The 14,716-nt window shown below is 40.9% G+C and overlaps 1 protein-coding gene across 1 annotated transcript; it reads left to right on the top strand.

Moving 5' to 3' along the window:
* The first annotated feature begins 211 nt into the window (after nt 1-211).
* MS4A6E (membrane spanning 4-domains A6E) lies at nt 212-11,158 on the top strand. Its single transcript, XM_030918568.1, has 6 exons — nt 212-372; nt 2,301-2,435; nt 4,784-4,835; nt 7,307-7,518; nt 9,678-9,778; nt 10,565-11,158. Exons 1-6 carry the CDS (start codon nt 226-228, stop codon nt 10,614-10,616), a joined length of 699 nt encoding a protein of 232 aa, XP_030774428.1. The 5' UTR covers nt 212-225; the 3' UTR covers nt 10,617-11,158.
* The last annotated feature ends 3,558 nt before the right edge of the window (nt 11,159-14,716 follow it).

The following is a 14,716-nucleotide window of genomic DNA, read 5'->3' on the forward strand; positions in this document are numbered from 1 at the left end:
GTGTTTATTATCTATAATGGACTGTGCCAAACATGGAAAAATCCTCAGGAAACCAAGGTTGTGTGGTTTTCACTGTTCCATACTATCAGTTTCTTTCTCTAACAGACAGGCCAAGTCTGGACTAACTGGCAGAAACTGACTTACCAGTCTTGCAGCCAGAACCTGGGAGCTCTGTACTTTTTAAGAGCTGAATCTATTTTTTCTTCCATAGTTGGCAACACCATCATGACATCACAACCTGTTCCCAATGAGACCATGATACTGCTCCCATCAAATGTCATCAGCTTCTCCCAAGCAGAGAAACCCAAACCCACCAACCAGGGGCAGGATAGCCTGATGAAATGTCTACAGGCAGAAGTCAAAGTTATTGGGGTAAATCTAATTCAGAACATGTTGGAGAGGGGTTGGGGGAAGTGCCAAGAGATGATGTATGTCTTGGGACTGGTCATCCATTGTGAGTGTGGAGACGCTTAAGTTTTGCCAGAGGGACTTTGCAGTAGAAGCCACTTGGAGAAAACTGTCCCAGAACTTTTCCACAAGAGGTTGTCTTAGAAATGTTTTTTCCCTTATTTGGAAGATGAGGAACTGATTTTCTCTTGTTGTCTTTATATTGGTGCAATACAGTGCTTCTCTATATTTTCTTTTACAAAAGCAATGGTGGTAAATAATTATACATTGTATATACATTTTTCTGTATTTCACAACTGCATGCTTAATAATACACACTGATTCTTTGCAAGCAATTTTTCCCTTACTACAAATAACAGAAAAAATATACTTTCTCTCCCTCTTTTCTCCTTACCTTTTTGAGAATGGAAATGATATTCACCTTTTGTTTGTCTGTTTCTCCTCTCATCCAGAGTTTATTAAAGAAGCTGTATTGCATGAAGGGAGGAGAGAAAGAAGGGATCTATCTTGGACTGGGAGGGAAACGCAGAGTTTTGGTTTCTAGAATTGCCTCTGCACTTATGTGATCTGAGGTGAGGCACTCCGTTGGACTGGATTTCAGGGCCCGGTGGGACTGGTTTCCTTGCCTCGTGTACAATCACGTGGGTTTCTGTGAGGCTCATGTGACATAAGGTCTAGAAAACTTCTTAGTAAATGATATTAGAGCTGTGAATCTCTGAGGTGGACGTCCAGGAGGGAAACTACCTCCTAAGACAGAGCTGCAGTTAGACATGAGAGCGCGCAGTATTTGGTTTCTGTCCCTGTTAGTTTGCTAAGGGTGATGGCCTCTCAATGATGAGAACATATGGACACATAGAAGGGGACAATGCGCACTGGGGCTTTTCTGGGGGTGGATGATGGGAGGAGGGAGAGGATCAGGAAAAATAATTAATGGTACTAGGCTTAATACCTGGGTGATGAAATAATCTGTACAACAAACCCCCATGACACAAGTTTACTTATGTCACAAACCTGCACTTTTACCCTTGAACTTAAAATAAAAGTAAAAAATGAAAGAGCTTCCAGAACTTCAGCTTTTGGTTTGTGAACTGCAGTTTCCAAGGAGGTGACCAGAGGGGCAAACTCCATGTCCAGTGGAGTCTGGGAGATGAGGGGAGGGACTTCTGCACCGTCAATCCTCCAGAGAAAGTGAGGGCTTCCAGATGCCCCCTGTTCTCAGAGAGGTAGAAAGAGAGTTACTAGTCATGGACTCAGAAGTCCTGAGAACTGGGAAAGGAAATCCCAGCACTTGCTGTGAGCTGGAAGCAGGAGCCGTGAGCACACCAGGGCCTGAGAGGCAGAAATGCAGAAGCCTTCCTGAGCACCTGCCAGACACCCGAGACTGTGGCTTCTGTGGCAGAGCCGCACACCCTCCAGGGTGTCTTTTCTTGTTTCTCACTGCAGAGTTTCCACAGGGTTTGTATCCTCACTGGGATCTTGCAGAAGGTGATAATGCTTTAGCACCATGGGAGAGGCAAAAAAGTCCTGTTTTGTTTGTTTGTTTATTTGTTTTTCACACGGAGTCTCACTCTGTCACCCAGTCTGGAGTGCAATGCCACAATCTCAGCTCACTGCAACCTCCATCTCCTGGTTCAAGTGATTCTCCTGTCTCAGCCTCCAGAGTAGCTGAGATTATAGGTGCACACCACCATGCCTGGCTGATTTTTGTATTTTTAGTAGAGATGGGGTTTCACCGTGTTGGCCAGGCTGGTCTCGAACTCCTGACCTCAGGTGATCCACCCACCTTGGCCTCCCAAAGTGCTGGGATTACAGGCATGAGCCACCGTGCCCAGCCTGGCCATGTCTTTGTAAATGCTGGTTTTAATCCTCGATCTTCTTTTCTCTTCCCACAGATTATTCAGATCTTGTGTGGTGTGAAGGTATTGAGCTTGGGAATCATTTTGGCATCTGCTTCCTTCTCTCCAAATTTTACCCAAGTGATTTCTATGCTGTTGAAGTCTGCTTACCCATTCATAGGACCCTTGTTGGTGAGTAGTTTCTGAGGAGGGAAGCATGGGGCGAAGAGGGGAGGGAGATGTCAATAGCTTAAATGCTACACCTGCCACCTTGCTATGTTTGATCTGCTGGGAGCAAGGAGTCAATGGTGAAACTTGTTCTCTTGTGTGTGTAGTTCAGGGAGGATGGAGTGGGGTAGGATGGCAGGGGGTTCCTGATTTTAGATCAATTTCTCATCAGACTCAAATATGCATTTCTTTTGAAGATCATCTTATTTTTCACCTTATCATCTTGAGCTATGATGAAGCTAGTGACTTCTCTCCGGGTTTAGGCAAAACATTCATGAATTAGGATAAAGTTGGGAAGGAACTTTTTATATTAAAAAAAAAAAAGCATCAGTGGAAAACATCATACACTCACAGAGAAACCACACAGATAGATGCTTGTGGGACCATGGAGGAAGGGGAACTTACACCTCTGAGCATTTTGAAAATGCTTTTACTGCATTGACGGATTCCCAGGGAAGGCTGAGCAGATGTCTGTGTTCCAGTGGTGGGCTGGAAATCCCTCTGAAATAGCTGCAGCTCTGGGGTTTCAAAAGGACTTAGTAGTCCTTTTCTCAAAGAACTGCTTTCTCTTAGATTGAGGCTTTCTCATAATTAAGCTTCTCCTTAATAGATATTTTTTCCTTCAACTTCCTGCACCTCAGTACCCGTTATTAGCTCTTGTTTTACATTTGTTTATTCGATGCATCAGGAAGTTCACCTGTTTATCTATCACATCCATTTGTCTTCTTTTATTAACAGAAGTTTCATTTGGATTTGGATCTCACCGGTTTTCCACAAATGATATTTTTCTATGTCAAGATCCATGCAAGGCTACTACATTACACTGCATTACATTTGGTCATGATGTCTCAGGCTCCTCTAGACTTGCTCAGATTTTCCTTTTGCTTGAGGACTTTGGTAGTTTGAAGTAGTACTGGCTGAGATTTTTACAGAATGTTCCTAAATTGGGGTTTGTCTGATATTTTTCTGATGTTCAGAAAATGGTGCTTTACCTCTGCTATCATCAGCCAAAAATACACCCAAGTCTAAACATCAGAAAAATATCAGCATGTTGTCACTGACACAATTTACCTTGATCATGGAGCTTACTGAAGCCAAAATGGGGAAAAAAGGAAGGTTGTGGGAGGAAAGACAGTCAACAGACCACTGTTGGTTTCTCCTCTGTAAAGGTTTCTCCTCTGTAAAGTTACTACTACTAACTACTAAAGTTACTATTGCTTTCTCCTCTGTAAAGTTACTACTTCTTTCCCTCCTCTTTCTATAACCTATTCTTTAAGAGCAAGTCACTAAGCACAGTCCACCTTTGAAGAGGCATCTAGTCCATATTTTATAGACTTGGCATTTGTCTATATAGACAAGTAACTAAATGCCTGGGTTACAGGAATCACAATATTTCTTTGGTGTTTGTCCCCCTTTCTTCTGTTCCTTAATGGCTCTAAATCTGTAGATCATGAATACTCTAGAGGATGAAAAAAAATTTCTTTCATTTTGTAAACACAACCTTGAAAGTTTCTGCCATCCATTCTTGTCTTTCCTTCTGTTCTCCTTGACCATTTTACCTCAGCCTGGGGAGCCAGCAATGTAAGATCCATGTCTCTGACCTATATCTGTTAGCTTTTCCCATCTTTTATTTTCTTTTAAAGAAGACTAGTAACAACACTTTTCTGCTCTTCCAAAAAATTGAAGAGGAGGGAATATTTCCAAACTCATTTTATAAGGCCAGCATTATCTTGATATCAAAGCCAGACAAAAACATTACAAGAAATCTGCAGGTTAATATCCCTAATGAACATTGATGCAAAAATCTTCAACAAGATCCTAGCAAACTGAATTCAACCACATATTAAAAGGATCATTCACCATGATCAAGTGAGATTTATTTCAGAAATACAAGGATGGTTCAACATATATAATCAAATGTGATACATCACATCAATATAACGATGGACATAAACCACATGATTCTCTCCAGTTCTTTTCTCTTTCCATACCATTGTTTTCATGTCCTTCTCTAAAGAACATCTTAAACCAAAATTTTCTCATTTCATTAAGAAAACGAATATTATTTCCTGGCCGTTAAGATACTCACTTTGTGTATTTGGATATATTTCTGCTATCTTTTTTTTTCTGTTGCTATCTGAAAACTATAGGGGCAAACAGGATAAATCTATGTCTTTAAATGGATATTACCTCATCGATCAACTTGTTCCCCAGGGTCTTTCCCATGAGAGTTTTCTATAAATATTGTGGTAGTAACGTCGCAATTACTCTCTACATGGAAACTGACCTCATCATTTTCTCTTTTATCTTAGTTTGTCATCTCTGGCTTTCTATCAATTATCACAGAGAAAAGGTTAACTAACCAAGCTTTTGGTGAGTATAATAACTGTAACCCACAACCCAATGGATCGAAATGAAACTTAGACAGAACTCATTAAGGTCAGTCTTTCTACTTTGAAAAGTTGAAAACTCAGTTCCAGAGCAGTCAGTTGCTAGAGTTAGGAGCCAGGCCTGGAATCGCTGTATCCTTGTTCAGAGCACATTTCTCCAATTATTGCACCCTACATCAAAGTCTGCATTCAAGGAATTATAATATCCTTTCAGCCAGTATCCAAGAATCTATCACAGAAAAATTGTGCTTATTTATGATGCTCTTTTGGTGACAATTGGCCTTCAAATTTAGGTTTTCAATGGCAAGGGAGCTGACAGTGTTACAAAGAGGCCTATTTGTTGGGGTTCACTGTTTAAGCCCAAGTGTTACCACCCTTGAAAAAAATGAGTCAGTATGCTGTTTATGTGCAGTACTATCTCTCATTGTTTCATCTATCTCACTAGAAAGATAACACTTTTATTTTGTTTGAGTATAAATTCTTGCACCCTAAAAGTTGTCCTTAGTCATTTGTATTGGCTAAGAAAAAAAAATGCTTTACCTGCCTTTATCCCTTATTCCAGCAAAAACTAGAGTTGGAACTGGCAGGGAGAGAAAAGCTGGATTATAACAAGAAGTGTTTCTTGTCTGTAAAGTTTCATTAAGTCTTCACTTAATCCTATATCCCTCAAAGGATTGATGTTGGAGATTATATGAGAGAATGTCCTATCATTTAATTGCACAGAAACTCAATTTGGAAGCTCTGGCTACAAAAATCTCCCAAAGCCAACGAGGAAGTCAGAGAGAATGCCCAGAAAAATGCCAGTTCTTTATTTCCCTCGTTGGTATTTAATTATTATTTGGAACCCTCAGTTACAATCCAGACCACTAGATCTGTGCTGTGCAATATAACTGTCTATGACGGAAATGAAATGTAACTTTCTATGATGATGGAAATGCACTACAGCTGTACTGTACAACGTGGCCGTCACATGTGGCTATCGACAATGTGAAATACGGATAGTGCAACTGAATTTTAAATTTTAATTAATTTTACTTCAAATATAGGTTGCCCATGTGGCTACTGGCAACCATACTGAGTAGCCTCGTACAAGAGTAATGTTTTCAAACTTTCAGGAGGAAATATATGGGCCTCTTACTACAGAGAACAATCCCACAATGAACATGCAGGAAGCTCAAGGATGCAGGATATGGTCTCGGGGTGGGCTCACACTCACCAGAAACATCGAGGCTTTAGTGAGTTCTACTCTTGTCACACATTGTACCAGCCCTTTTTGAGACTGAAGAGGAGTGCCATCTCAAGACAAATCCAGCTTATTCTAAGAAATATGTACTCTAGGCATCAAGACTACTACTGGCTACCAGGAGGCCCAGGAGTATAGAGTCAGTCATTATGTTGGGAAATTGGGGTCCCAGAGCATCAACTGGTGAGTTCCTAAAAGAAGTGCCCATATGGGATTAAATAACTCTCTACTGTACGGCTGTGGGGTGTGCCCTGGAGCCTGCCTACCTGTAACTATAGCTTTCAGAATGCTCTTAGCTCAATTCTCTTTTCTGTGTGAGTTGGAGTAAAGGAAGTCACTTCTGAGGTCAGTTTATTTACTCCCTTCGTTTCATAAACGTAGAAATGAGAACCAGAGTGGGAACTAAAATCAAGAAACTGAGTACCCAAGGGAACAAGCTGGGTCAGGTCTATACTGTGACCTCAATTTTCTGACATGCAATCTAGACCTTTTTCCTGTACTTCCCACTGCCTCCCACACATTACACCATCCTTGGGCCTGCACCTAGACCTCTGCCCACAGCCACCCCATACTGCACTCAATGTGGCCAATCATATGCCTGCCCAGGTTCCAGGGTCTGCCTGAGACTCAGAACCATCCCCTCACTCATCTTTAAGAGGTGTGCTTTTGAGAGAGGCAATGGGCACTCAAGAGTGAGCTATTAGGTTGGTGCAAATATAATTGCAGTTTTGCCATTGAAAGTAGTGCTGAAAACCGAAATTACTTTGCACCATGCTAATACACCATCTACCTTTTCTGTACGGTTGATGCTCGCATGAGGGATTTCTGAGTTGGCCAAGAGAGAAACTGCATCTGGTACATTGTCATCTTTGCTTTTGGTCACACTCATAGTAATTTTCCAGGCAAGCCTAGTGGAGGCCCTGCTATCTGTGCCAGGGAAAGAGTTTAGGAGAGTAACATTCTCTACCACACCACTGAGGTCCTGTTTAAGGGGAACCAGTTCATATATTCATTCATTCAGCCACGTTTTACGTTGCAGATTCTGAGAATTTTGCTGGACAATGGAGAGGCATACAGCAAAAAATGATCCTTCCCAGCCTTCCTGAGGGAGACAGATAAGGGAATAACTTGCAATGTAATGGCAAAAAGGGGTAAGAGAAATTCGTAGCTCATTGGGAATGATCTTTACCCAGCATGTCTCTTTCAGGTGCATAGCAGCCTGGCTGGAAGCATTCTGAGTGCTCTGTCTGCCCTGGTGGGTTTCATTCTCCTGCCTGTCAACCTGGCTGCATTAAATCCTGCCTCACTGCAGTGTGAGTTGGACAAAAGGAATATACCAACCAGACTTCTTTCTTATGATGACTATAATTCTCCTTACACCACGGACTGCTATAAAGCCAAAGCCAGTCTGGCTGTAAGCATTTTTTAGATGGGGTGTTCTAATTTTATGAGGTTTCTGAAAGCCTTGATTTCTTATTATTCCTTCCTTTGAAAATCTCTCTGTTGATTCTGGTTTGGGCATATGGAGGAAGGCCAAGGTTATGTAAATCAAAGGGGGACTGCATGGATGAGATTAAGGGGATTACATACTAATAGAGTGGAATTGAAAATGTCAAATAAGGCTGATGATGAAAAACTAAAACTTATTGTTTGTAGAGTTTCTTAATTATTAAACTAATCTAATTTTGGAGGCATAAATTACAAGTTTGTCAAACTGAGAATGTTGGTACATAGAGTGGTGAATTCAGATTGGCAAACAGAGCAGAAAGACCCGGGTGATCAGAAAATGCCAACAAGGAAACGTGGTATGTGTGTGCGGTAGGGGGTCAGTTTGGTCTAAAAAGACATCAGACTAAAAACAAAGAAACAGAATAGGAAATAGGGGGTTAGATGGTAAGGGCTTCTCCTAATGATTACAATAATGAATAACACTGATCAGGTGAGACGGTAACATTATTATTGCTTTTCGTTATAGCTGAAAGAAGTGTGATACATTAAATCAGGAGATAAGAAATACAGGGAGTCAGGGGGTCAGGAGATGGAGACCATCCTGGCTAACACGGTGAAACCCCGTCTCTACTAAAAATACAAAAAATTAGCAGGGCGAAGTGGCGGGCACCTGTGGTCCCAGCTACTCAGGAGGCTGAGGCAGGAGAATGGCGTGAACCCGGGAGGCGGAGCTTGCAGTGAGCCGAGATCGCGCCACTGCACTCCTGCCTGGGCGACAGAGCGAGACTCCGTCTCAAAAAAAGAAATACAGGGAGATGGAGAATGTAACTGATAATTATTGCAGGAGAATTCTCTGTTTGGAAGAAGAAAAATAATTAAGTTTGGCTAACAGAAAGAGTATGTCTGAAGTTGAAAGATTAAGGGGTATGTGCACGGTCAGCAACACACTGAGAGGAAAACAGGCAACATAAAAGTAAAAAAGTTGCAGAATATTTATTGTCCTGCAATCATAAAAATGAGATCAGCCAAGAATTCAGCTGGAAGATGGACGCACAGAAAGGTCTGGTCAAAGTCATGCTTGTACAGCACCCATTATAAAGTAGGCCTTCCTCCCAAGGTAATGGTATAATGAGGAAAAAGCGCATGCAAATGAGGCTGACAGTAATCGGCACAAATTAACACCGGGCACAGCCAATTCCACCTTGGGAAAAATTCTGGAGAGAAATTTGAGAGAAATTTGGTAGTGATAAAGACGATGGGATGATTTTACATTGGAAAAAAGAGAGCTTCTGTTGAGCTTGCTTCCTGGAACAATTTCTAAGGTAATGGACACAAGGTGTACCTTCTCTTTAACTGTGTGTAAATACCACAAAACAAAAGTTCATGTGATCAAATTATCTCCCTTTATTATCAGATGGCCAGTTCTACACAAAGAATGTCTCAGGACAGAAATGGTAGAACCCATCCTTGTGAGTTGATGTTGGTGATTAGCAACTCTGACAGTTTACTACCTTCACGGTTTCCAAGTCTTAAAGCCACCAAATAAATAAATAAACAACCATAAAAATAAAAAACATCCAAACGGGTTCAGAGACATAGACAGGGATGTCAATACTGAATTTTACAAAGGGCTTACACAGTCAAAACCTCCTTGATCCTCACAAATCTCTGAGAAATAAATGTTAGTATGCATGTCTGATACATGAGAAAACAGGAGCCAGAGAAAGAGAGAGACTTGTCCAGGCTTACACAGCTACTCAGCAGTAAAGGTGAGACTAGAACGGAGCTGCTGATTCTCAGTCCTGGTAGTTATTACACCACTCGGCTCTCTTACTGAGTGAACAATGTCATCAGAACTATCTACATCTCAAAGAAGTAAGAAACAAGAGGATGAAGTGGATTAGTTGATTTAGTTACTACTCATCTTCCCTTCTCAAGAAAATGAATGAGTGAAGGAGTTGAGTTAAGACATTTGTGAGGAGGAGCAGTTTTGTTTTCCTGATGGTGTTGTTACTTCATTCTCTAACGGTTGAGGTGGTCTTCTTCTCTGTGGTCACCTCTCAGCTAGGCATGAAAGCTTTGGCTGACCCAAGCACCACCGATATTTTATTTCTTGACTTTCAGGGAACTCTGTCTCTGATGCTGATTTGCACTCTGCTGGAATTCTGCCTAGCTGTGCTCACTGCTGTGCTGCGGTGGAAACAGACTCTGTCTGACTTCCCTGGGTGAGTGCGCTGGCCAGCCTCGCTTAGTCTTGCCTAGTGTATCTTATCTCTGCACTGTGTTGAGTACGTCAAGAGTGGCTGAAGGAACAATCAGTCAGTCATGAGATACACATGGGAGGTCGTTTAAATGGTGATGGAAGACAGAGAAGAAAAGCAGATGGCAATTGAGTAGCTGACAAGTTGAAAATTCACTGGATACGAAAATAGTTAATCATGAGAAATCAACTGGTTCAATCTTCCCATTTTGTCAATGAAGGGAATGAGACTCTGGGGAGTTAAATGACTTGCCTGGCATTATGCTATGAGTTTGTGCCTGTGCTGAGGACACTAGAACTGGGCTTGCCTCCCTTCTAAGCAGAAACAGTTTCTGCCACAACCACTGATCTCTCTAATAGTATTGACTTGGTAAAGGGCATTTACACATGTGACTGGATCCAGTGAATGTCTTATGCTCTGCTTTTCCTCCTGGTGATTTTAAAATTCTTTTTCCTTTTAAAAGACATATTAAAAATGTACTGTTGAATCAAATTCCAAGGGATACCACCCCTACGGACTTACGGCTTTTTTTAACTGAATTTGAAAGCCTTGATTTATCCAGAATTTTATTACAGAGAATAGAATGAATACTAAACTGATAAATTGCAATTATTTGAAGAACCTAGTGATCTGTTCTACTTATCTTGGATTAGCTAAGAATTCTATGTATACAGTTGGAAAAATGGCATATATACATCTATCTTGAACCTGAGTAAAGCCTGAAGACCTAACATACTTTGTTTCTTCTAGAGTGTGCTTTTCCTGCCTCACAGTTACTCCTGTCCCCAAAGATGACTCATGATGCTGGATATGAAGAGCTATTGACTTCTTGGGAAAAAAAGGGAGAAATATTAATTGGAAAGTTGATTTTTATGATAATATGGAAAACCTAACCATTATAAAAAAGCGAACTTGAGTTTCCTAAATGTAAGCATTTAAAGTAATGAATATTTGTTTTAAAAAAGCATTTCACTGTCATTTATGATATGTGTTCATTGGGGATCTCTTGGTTTGCCTGATACTGACTTCAGCAAAAGCACGGGGCTGTAAATTACCATTTACTAGACTAGCCAAATAGTCTTAGACATGTCCCAGAAAACTAGGCAGAATGATGACTCAATGGATCATGGTGAAGCAAAGGATACAGCTTTTTCTTATACCCCTCAATTGTCAACAGGAGTTCACTGATTTGCTGTGGTGCGCACTCTTTTGTCACAGGTGCTACTGATTTATCCCATGTATTTTACTCATTAGTGCATAAAGGCAAACCCCATAATGAAGTCTCAGGGTGTATGAAGGTAGCTGGCTTCAAAATAAAATCTTTGAGTGCATATTTTATTTTAATACTTATTTTGTTGTTTTTTCCTTTAAACACGGAATAAATCAACAATGACAGACATAAACCCAAATTTTAACTCAATTTTCTCCTCACCAATATTCAAACAAAACTAGTGAGTGAACAAATGCTAACCAGGAATACTTACCTGTTATGAAGAGACAACCAGTTCATACTTATTTCCTTATTTCAAAATAAGAAAGACTAATTGTTTGAGTATAAATGTTAAGCCTCACCTTGCTCATGCACGCACACACACACGTGTAAAAAAGTATTTCAGTTTTACATGAGCTCCATTTCTTTGAAAGATGTTGTCATATTTCCCTTGCTCTGACCCTCTGTAGCAGGGGTCATACTTCATGCTCACTATATCAGATATCCTGATACTCAGAGAGTTTCTCTGCTCTTTTTTTCCAGTCTCAAATGGAACTGTCAGTTTCTTTGATTTTAGCTTTATCTTTAAATTCTGTTTCATTATGTCTTCTCCCTGTCCTTTGCACCCCCTACTGACACACACCATTTCTTTCATTTATTTGCCTATTGTGGACATTCAAATTTTATTGATACTTATTGGATACCAGACACTATGCTTGATGCCAGGGCTACCAAAGTGAATAAGATACATGATTTGGCTTCAAGATATTTACAGGCAAATAAGGAAAACAGAGATGACAATGAAATTAAGGATATATACAGGACACTAACTGTTATATAAGCACAGAATGAAGAATATCATCTTCTGCCTAAAAGAATGTAAACAGGTGTGTGTGAGAGAGAGAGAGAGGGAGAGAAAGATAGAAAAGACAGAATGTCCTTCCTTTGAAAATCCACCTCCCCACTATTAATCACATGGTGCCATCTTCCGCCAAGGAGAGGACCACTGAAGCATTGTCATTTGTCTGGGATAATACCAGAGGTTCATTGTCTCATGCCAAGAAAATTGAAGACATGGACACACAAGGAGTGAGTTAAGAGCAGAGGTTTAATGGCTAAAAGAAGGAAGAGAGCTTCCTCTTGCAGAGGAAGGGGTCCTGAATGGGTTTCTGGGTTTGGGGCAAGATGAGGTTGGTTTTACAGATGAGTTTGAGGAAGTTGTGTCTGATTTACATCAGACAAAGTAGATTGGTTGGACCAGGTGTGCCATTTACATAGCATGGGAAGTGCTGGCCATCCCACCCTAATATTTTATTATGCAGATGGGGTCTCCACCTGGCCAGCACCATATTGCCTGCTTTTTTGTTGCACACATGGTAACAAAGAAAAGGGAAGAGGGAACCTCCATGTTTAATATACCTGGCTTCCAAGTATCCCCTTTCTATTGGCACAGCTGCTGGCATTCACCTTTGCAAGCTTCCAGCTTGCTTATCTATTCTTGCAGCTTGATTTTTTAGGCTGCTTTTGCTAGACAAGAAATGATTTGGGAGCTGCTTTTTAATAAAAGGAAAATCTTACTGAGAACTCCCTTACCCTCACTAGGTGCTTAAATAATTTCTTTTTAGCTCCTGTATTATTTCTCCCCTCAGGAGTAGTAACCCTAATTGCTGTTAGAGGATGTTGGATAATGGCTCTTTCTGGCTACTTCCTGCTGAAAAGGGGCATCGAGTGGGGACAGCAGCTAAAGGCGTGTCCATGTATGGTTCTGCATGCAGCACCATTTAAAGTCTGATTGCTTCTAGGCCAGAAGAGACAAATTTTACAAGAAGGTTTAGAATACAGGGTTTGAATATGAGTGTTAAGATTACCATTATTAGTAGGGGTACTACAGGCCATAACCATGCCAGTAGAGTTTGATACCTGTTAGCCATTTTAATGGATTGTAATACTAGTCTGCCTCCACCAGGTGTTGCTTACTTTACCAGAAGCATTAATATAAAAGCAACATTTTTCTTTGCATAAATGTCATTGAATGGGTGGCTACAGTTACTTTAGTGTTAACTTTGGCAAAAGTTTTCCAGAAATTATTAATTCTATTATAAAGATGATAATTAGGTGGAATATTACAGCAACTGGAATTTTCTAACCGGAATTCCACATTGCAGGTGCCACAATGCATAGTTGTATTGCAAATAGTAGAGTGCGTATAACGATTCCCGCAAAGGTGGTGTAGTAGAGAATTTCCATCTAAAACTTTTACTCGCCAAGACATAGAATTTCTCCTTGGGGTTCTATGAAGTTACAAATGTAATCCCATGCATAATTAAAATCTCCCTGCAAATGTGTGTTAAAAAGACGTTCTAATATCTGGTGGCGAATCTCGAAAGGAAATGTTGAAATGACAAGTATCTGGTGAGGTAAAGGTGGGAGTGAGTAAGATGGGTAGCCCTTGCTTGTTTACTTATCTTTTATGATTTTCAGCTTAAGACCTCTTATATTTTGTCACTGATATCCAGGACGTTCCTCTGGGCTGTCGAGGATTGCTCTCTCCGCTTTCTAGGCTTTGACTGGAGTGTGATGTGTCCAGGAATTAATACCTGTAACTTTTGCTCCTGAGGGAGTTGAAAGAAGAACAGTGTAGGGCTCTTCTCAGCTTGGGGTCAGGAAGAGAGAGAAGGGAGAGCTTTCACCAATACCAAATCTCCTGGGTTAAAGAAAGGTAAACCTATTTCTTGGAGTTGGACTTTTGCTAACTGTGTCAATTCCTGCTCGAAGGGAGCCAGAGATGTTACATGCTCAACCAACTCAGAGATTTCCTAATTTAATAGAAAATCATTGGTAAGGAAAGACCATCCACACAGCATCTTAAAAGGGCTCAGACCTAATTTTGAAGGTGTATTTCTTACCCACGGTAAGGCTATGGGGAGAGGAGTAACCCAAGGAAGGTGAGTTTCTTGGGACAGTTTTCTGAGGTGTCTTTTGATAATATCATTTGTTTTCTTTACCTTTCCTGAGGTCTGGGATCTCCAAGCACAATGCAGATGATACTGTATGCCTAGTGCCTTTGAGAATCCCTGTGTGACAGCTGCCTTAAACAAGGGGCCATTGTCACTTTGGAGGTACTTAGGTAGACCAAAGTGGGAAGTTGTTTCATGAACTAACACTTTTATTACCTCAGATGCCTTTTCTGTATGGCATGAAAACGCTTCTACCCAGTTGGAGAAAGTATCTCCCCATACCAGGAGGTATTGGATGCCCTTCATCTTTGGCATGTGGGTGAAGTCTGTCTGCCAGTCCTCCCCTGGATAGCTTCCTATTCTTTGGGTTTGAGGAGGAAGGAGCCACCTGTTGAAGGGATTATTTTTAAGACAGACTTCACAAGCATTAACAACCTGTTTGGCTGTTTTTGGTAAGTTATCTCCTGAAAACAATCTCTCGGCACATTGATAAGTTTTATCCTTTCCCAAGTGAAAAGCTTGATGAAAGATTTTAAGGACTCTCCATTGATTGGAGGCTGGCAACTGGAGTTTGCCATCCTGACTGCAGCCATCCCGAGGGCTGGAAAGTATACACTGAGAAGTGGCCCATTCTATTTCTGCAGGGAAGTACTGAGGTTTAATTTCTCTGTGGAGCCTTTAATTTCTCTGTGGAGATTAGAGGGGCTTGAAGTCCAAGAGTACTGCAAGAGAAAC

Source organism: Rhinopithecus roxellana, chromosome 15, assembly GCF_007565055.1.
Source record: "Rhinopithecus roxellana isolate Shanxi Qingling chromosome 15, ASM756505v1, whole genome shotgun sequence".
NCBI lineage: Eukaryota > Metazoa > Chordata > Mammalia > Primates > Cercopithecidae > Rhinopithecus > Rhinopithecus roxellana.